Source organism: Saccostrea cucullata, unplaced genomic scaffold (assembly GCF_032062105.1).
Source record: "Saccostrea cucullata isolate Sc308-1 unplaced genomic scaffold, CSIRO_AGI_Scuc_v1 ctg20011, whole genome shotgun sequence".
NCBI classification, from domain to species: domain Eukaryota; kingdom Metazoa; phylum Mollusca; class Bivalvia; order Ostreida; family Ostreidae; genus Saccostrea; species Saccostrea cuccullata.
In genome coordinates, this window is record NW_026938031.1 from 989 (window position 1) to 8,268 (window position 7,280).

The window sequence follows — 7,280 nt, forward strand, 5'->3', positions numbered from 1 at the left end:
ACCATTTCTATCATGATATTCATTGTATGTTAATATCTAAAAGTAACACCCACTTTTGAAGAGTGCTGTAAAATTTATATGGTTTTAAAATCTTATCATCAACATATTCGTCTTTGTTTTAGACCTCTTTAGGATAAACTCTGAAAAATTAAACGTCACAATATAAATATCAGCCTCTATTTTCCAGCTACATTGTTTAGTGGTATCAGTGTATGTTAGCTAAATTATTTACCATTCATTACCAAAATATTTTATAAATACATCATATCCATCAAATGGTGCTCACAATAAAATTGACAAGAGTTTATTTCAAAATGTTTATAAAAATAGCTTAAATCAAGCGATATTATTACTGTCGATTTCCTTCCCGTATTTCCATATTTGTATAATTATTATGATATATTAAATCTTCCTGTTCTGTTTTAACCCAATTATATATATGGTACTTTGAATAACCAGAAGAAATGATGCAGGTTTGTAATTTAATCTTTTATTTTAGGAGGAATATTCAACCCAAGCTACTTGTATTTAATTTTTAATCGTGTTAGAATGTACCAACACCCATTTTGTAGGACACGGAAATTGCTATGTATGAAAACATGTGGCGTTCACAGGCCAAGTTGGAAGCTGGAAAACGTAAGTAATTTATGGTTTTAGTCTTTGGTTTTTTTTTTTAGTTTTCTTACTATAAACAGTAGCTTTGTAAGTCAGCTAGGATTGAATTGTTATTGTTATTCTTGGATGATCTTCATGGATGGAAGTATTTGTCATTTTGTTATTGAAGAGAGATCCGGTAGACATCAGAGAGGAAGAGGAAGTTGCGTTCTGCTCATTCTAGACTGTTCAGAAAGCATGAGGGGGCAGCCTTTGAGAGAGATGAAAAGAGGAGTCTTCACGATACTAGATGGTGGGTCAATTGATATTGGGTGTGGGAGCATTGTGATAATGTACAATATTATGTATAGTAATGCTGTTATTTTAATCCCATTTACAGAGTTCTATCAAAACCCGGGGATGGGTGAAAATGTCTCTGTTATAGTGATGGGGCACGAAACAAAATTCCTGCAGTATTACTCAAACCAATATTTGGCAATCAAACGACACATAGGTAATATAATTTTCATCTGTTCTTTTTTCTCCAACAATAAATTGTAAGCCAGTGCCTACTATTTCATTTCGTTGTGGTGTAGTAGTAGGGATTGACTTTAGTCAGACAGTGGAAGTCGTTCGTTACTTTTGTGTTAGTTATACTAGACTTTCATATGAGCTTGTGCATTTTATACGTGAAAAATATGAAGATATCGAACAGCATTCAAGCTCAAAAGCCATTTCAAATAATACAAATCAGATGCAGAGAAAACATGGACCTCTAACACCACAGAGGTGGGATCAAGTACCAAGGAGGAGTGAACATCCTCAACCGATTGGTCAAACCCACCGCGTGCTCCTTGTCATGATCGGAAAATAACGGGAGATCATAGTATAAGTATTATGAATATCTTCAACATGTTTTAAGTCTTGTTGAACTTCGAATTAGATTAAAGAATTAATATTCTGAAAAATAATGTCGTTTTGTCCATTATTGAGTTTTTAAGATACTTAATTTGAATTGCTTGACAAGTTTACAAAAACCTAACACTTGTAGATCATTCTCTTGTCTGACTTATTACAGAGGAAGTGGAATGTGGTGGACCCTCACCACTCACTGCCGCCTTTATCTTGGCCCTCGGGGGACTGTTGGAAGGAGCAGGTAAGGAAAGGCTTCTCCGATAAATTAAATAAGCTGATTATTAAAATCAATTTTATGTCACTAAAGATAAACACTTTAATTTCGTTTAATTATATGTTTGTCAAAACAATTCATGTCTTTTAAACTTAAACTGCAATTTTTATCTCGGTCTAATGACACGGTTCTAGTTTAGAAAGAATGGAATAAAAACAAACTTTTATGACATGAATCTTATTTACCTATTACAGCCCATACCAGCAAAGTTGGTGACTTTCTTCTCCATCCCAGAGTGGTACTATTTACAGATGGCCGAATTACAGACTTCACAGATTCATGCGCTACCGACAGTGACACGGATTTAATACCTAATGAGCGTGTAATCATTATAGTCTCGCAAGTTTGGTTTAAGAACTGTGTTTTTATAAAACGCTGTTTAAGTTATAGTCAATTGTTAAAGTGAAATTTTGTGTGAAATTGTTTGTATAATTAAAGCTTGATTTATATTATCTTAATCTTGTTGATTTGTAGTTATTGCTCTAAGCTACAGACTGCAGTGATCTGTTTATGTGATAAGGTCTTGACCGCTCATTAAGATTTGGCTGGGAAATTTAGCTCTTGTATCAGCATTGCTGACTTTTATCACCCGAGTCTCAGGGGGATTGAATGTCCGAAGTGCTGGCCATGAGAAAATGCAGAATTCATAGTGTTCACAATTAACGGGTTAATTAAGCAGTGATTGACAGTCTGTAGGTTGGGCAGTTCTTAATATTTAGCGTAGAATTTGTGTGTTCAATTAGTTACTCAGTCGGGTCCTGTGTGTAAAGTGTTACACGGGAATACAAAATAAACTTTGTTGGAAACTTTGGGCGTTTTTATTTAAAAACAGAAAGTTTCGGTGTAACATTTTAAGTGGTGGCAGCGGTAAAGGATCCTAATTAAATGTGAAATATTGTTTGAAATTTTATACATATATTTGGATTTAACAAGCGGAATTAAAATGCCTAGGAAACAGGACTTGGAATTGGAATTACAACTTTCTAAACAAAAACAGGAACATGAATTACGTTTAAAAACACTTGAATTGGAACATGAAAAAGAAATTTTGGAATTACGTGTTCAGCTAGAGAAGGCCAATTCAACGCCAGGAGCACATTCGACAGGAATGCCAAAAATTAAACTTCAACCATTTAATCAGGAAAAGGATGACATTTTGTGCTATCTCTCTGAATTTGATGCGGTAGCTGAGCATGCAGGTTGGACTGAGAACTCAAAGGCTTTACAGCTTAGGTCACTTTTAACCGGAGAAGCTCGAGAAGTGTCGCAGCAAGTGACTTCGGGATACAGAGATCTGTATAAGGCTCTTTTGAATCGATTCGGCAAGCGCCCAGCAGACTACTTTCAGTTCCTGGAGGAAATTAAACGTAGACCAGGAGAAACTTACAGAGGATTAATGTCGAGAATAGATCTGTATTTGAGTCGTTTCATTGATGAGAAAGATCCCGTACTAAAGTTCCGAGAAGAGTATTTCTTAAAGGCGTTATCTCCTCAACAAGCCCAGTGGATTAGACGGAATAAGGGAAGTAGTGAGTTAGTTGAAGCTGCTGAGGATTACATTCTACCAACAAAATCGGCCGAGGACAGAAAACTTCTAAATCCTAAAGTGTTAGGTGAGAAGAAGAGCCAGGAACAGGGGAACTCCGGAAAACAGAAAAGTTTGGAAAAAGTGAAATGTTTTAGCTGTGGGAACTTTGGACATTATGCAAACAAATGCCCAAAGAAAGGTAATCTAGCGTCGTGTTTCGTGAAAGGAGCATTATGGGGTTTACATTATGTTCCGGGGAAAGTGGATGATGTGGAAGTGTCAATGGTCAAGGACACTGGAGCATCTATGACGCTATTGCGGGAGGATCTTGTTGATCCAAAATGTGTTCTACATGGACAAACTACTTCCTTGGTTACAGCTATTGGACAGCCATTGGAGGCTAAGTTAGCAGTGGTTAACCTGGAAACACCAATGTTTAACGGACATGTTCAGGTAGGTTTAGTACCTGATCTGGTTGCAGATGGTTTATTGGGAATAGATGTTCTGGAGAGGAACAAAGTTGCAGCTGTGGTTACGAGAGCCAAAGCAAAAGAACAAGAACAAAATGAATTAAGTGCCAAAAATCACATGAATAAATGTGATGCCGAACCAAGGGACTTAAATGTCGTGGTAACTAAGGATGAGGCTGATAAAGTGAACTTTGATTTACCTGAAATTACATTACTGGCAGCAGCAGAAAATGAAATTGGAAATGAACAGCAATTTCCTAACGACACCACAGAAACAATTTCAGATCTTGTCTTTGGACATGGGCTGACACAAGTGCAGAGACAGAGTTTAAGGGATGTTTGTCAGAAATTTTCAAGAATTTTCACATCAAAGCCGGGAAAGTGTGATGTTATCTCACATACAATCAGAACAACGTCTGAGAATCCAATTACTCAGAGACCTTACAGGATACCGGAAGCTAAGAAACAGGAAGTGAAGGAGTCTTTGAATGAAATGTTAGAACAAGGACTTATTACACCATCCAAAAGTCCGTGGGCCTCACCAATTGTCCTTGTCAACAAGCCTGATGGGACAATTAGAATTTGTGTTGATTACAGAAAACTGAATGAAATAACTCTCACGGATCCTTATCCCATTCCACGCATGAGTGAAATATTTGAGAAAATTGGAAGTGCAAAATATTTGAGTAGATTTGATCTTACAAAAGGCTACTGGCAAGTTCCGCTGGCAAAGGAAACACGCGAGAAATCCGCCTTCATCACCCCATTGGGCCTTTTCGAGTTTACAGTGATGCCGTTTGGTATGAAGACGTCTCCAGCATCATTCATAAGACTTATGGATCGTATTTTAGATGGAACTCAAAATACTGTTGCGTACTTTGATGACATAATTGTCTACAGTCAGACGTGGGAAGACCATATCAAACATGTAACAGAGCTACTTCAGCGTATTCATGAGGCCATTCTTACCATCAGACCATCAAAATGTAAGTTTGGAGCAGCAGAAATCATCTGTTTAGGACACATAGTTGGTGGAGGGACAATTCGACCAGACCCTCGGAAATTGAAGGCCATGGAGGATTTTCCGCTTCCCTTGACAAAGAAAGAATTAAGATCATTCTTGGGGCTAACTGGATACTATCGCCAGTATATAGGAAATTATGCGGACATAACTGTACCACTGACTGATCTACTGAGAAAAAGTCAACCCGCAGAATTAAAATGGACGGAGAGGGAAGTGCAGTCATTCAAGAAACTGAAGGAGGCCCTGATGACAGCTCCTGTTTTGGTCAATCCGAACTTCAATTTACCGTTTGTACTACAAACAGATGCGAGTAATAATGCAATTGGGGCTGTCCTGAGCCAACAGTTGCCAGATGGTGATCACCCAGTTGCTTACCTTAGTAAAAAGTTACTTCCAAGGGAAAAGAACTATTCAACGATAGAGAAGGAATTATTAGCTATCGTTTGGGCCATTGGATCGTTTTCGTATTACCTAGAGGGGAGGAAGTTTTACGTAGAAACAGATTACAATCCACTAACATGGTTGCATCGCTTGAAGAATAAAAATCAGAGACTCTTGCGTTGGGCCCTCACACTACAATCGTACACCTTTGAAGTTAGATATAAAAGAGGAAGCAAAAACACAAATGCAGACGGATTATCAAGAATCTGAAAAGTGAAATGTGTTTGTGAATTATGGGCAATTATTGTGAAAATTTTATATTCATAAAATTCAAGTGCATTCAGTTTGGATTTACAGTGAAATTCATTTTGGATTTATATTATTCTTTTGATGATTAATTGCTATTAACTGTTTAATACTTATTTAGTGACTGGCTTAAGTGAATTTAGTGACTGGTTAAATTTAATGTTGCTATATAAAGAATTATGAACTTGGAAAAAATTCAACTATTGACAGTTAAATTTTTATCTTTGGAAGGGAGGTGTTAAAGTGAAATTTTGTGTGAAATTGTTTGTATAATTAATGCTTGATTTATATTATCTTAATCTTGTTGATTTGTAGTTATTGCTCTAAGCTACAGACTGCAGTGATCTGTTTATGTGATAAGGTCTTGACCGCTCATTAAGATTTGGCTGGGAAATTTAGCTCTTGTATCAGCATTGCTGACTTTTATCACCCGAGTCTCAGGGGGATTGAATGTCCGAAGTGCTGGCCATGAGAAAATGCAGAATTCATAGTGTTCACAATTAACGGGTTAATTAAGCAGTGATTGACAGTCTGTAGGTTGGGCAGTTCTTAATATTTAGCGTAGAATTTGTGTGTTCAATTAGTTACTCAGTCGGGTCCTGTGTGTAAAGTGTTACACGGGAATACAAAATAAACTTTGTTGGAAACTTTGGGCGTTTTTATTTAAAAACAGAAAGTTTCGGTGTAACATCAATACATATTATAAATTTTAATAGAATGTAAAAATTGAATCATTTAATCTTACAGATACTAGCACCATTCTTTGCGGTTTTACATCGAATAGGAGCAGATCATCCAATTTTCTGTTTCCCAGTCTGAAAAAATCCAAATTACGTAAGCCATTTAATGTATATCACAATAACATCATACTTGTTACGTTTTTTTTATAATCACATGATTATTGTTTCAAATGAAATCAATTCAAATATGTTAATGAGCAATAATTTCATTCTTCAGATGATAACTTTAAGTAAATTGTAAAAACGTTTTAATGTCAAAGAATAAAAAAACCCAGATTTTTTTCATGTTTAATCAAACTGTATTGATTCCAGGCTTTATTACAAACCATATCGGGTGTTTCTAAGGGAGGCAAAGTTTTGGAGATTTATGAAGCAAAGTGTTTTGGACGATATACCCTCCATTACGTAATTTATGTTACACAAACAGTCATTTCTTCTAGTTCTGATCTTGTAAAAATAAGAAAATATTTATCATGGCGTGTGGTATTTTACAGCTTTCAGCAACATTGATATGCAAAGTAACAAATGAGGATGAAATAGAAAGAGAGAATTTGAGATCCGTGGGTGAATCTGCACTACAATGGCAGACCTATGACGTAGAATCTGTACGGGTATGGCAGACCTATGGTGAGGACGATTTGGTATGTCTACAAGATCATAGTATTTTTCTTAACAAGTATCAATTCAAATAAGTTGATTATACAATTTAAAATAAGAGCAGAATCACTTTGACCAGACTGATAAATTAGCTCATTAGCTCTTTATGGAAAATTTCAAACGTATAATTACATAAGTATCTATTATCATCAATGCAATATTATGCAAATGAAAACAAAAATCATACAAAAACATCTTATGCTGGATCCGCTACGAAATTGATTCAACTGCTATGTCCCACCACCCCTCTTCTGAAAGAATTCAAAGAAATTTTGTTACGTATGTGTATACTGTGAAATCAGATATTTTCGTTGGGTCAAATCAGGAAGAAATGTCCATAGAAAGTTATTTCTCTTATCAGATATTCTTTTACTTTGGTACCATTATTTTT

At 35.9% G+C, this 7,280-nt stretch overlaps 1 protein-coding gene across 4 annotated transcripts; it reads left to right on the forward strand.

The window, feature by feature from the left end:
- Nucleotides 1-401: 401 nt before the first annotated feature.
- On the forward strand, nt 402-6,960 carry LOC134249299 (uncharacterized). Of its 4 annotated transcripts, none has more exons than XR_009988249.1 (8): nt 402-473; nt 573-636; nt 785-907; nt 995-1,108; nt 1,673-1,750; nt 6,240-6,326; nt 6,545-6,637; nt 6,727-6,960. XR_009988249.1 is itself a non-coding variant. In XM_062731662.1 (8 exons), the coding sequence occupies exons 1-7, from the start codon at nt 465-467 to the stop codon at nt 6,309-6,311; spliced, it is 588 nt and encodes a 195-aa protein (XP_062587646.1). In that variant the 5' UTR covers nt 402-464; the 3' UTR covers nt 6,312-6,326; nt 6,545-6,718. The 4 variants fall into 4 exon arrangements, 3 of the variants coding, with proteins under 3 accessions (XP_062587646.1, XP_062587648.1, XP_062587647.1); XM_062731662.1 differs by lacking the exon at nt 6,727-6,960 and adding an exon at nt 1,978-2,105 and having other exon boundaries at nt 6,545-6,718; XM_062731664.1 differs by lacking the exon at nt 6,727-6,960 and having other exon boundaries at nt 6,545-6,718.
- Nucleotides 6,961-7,280: the final 320 nt, after the last annotated feature.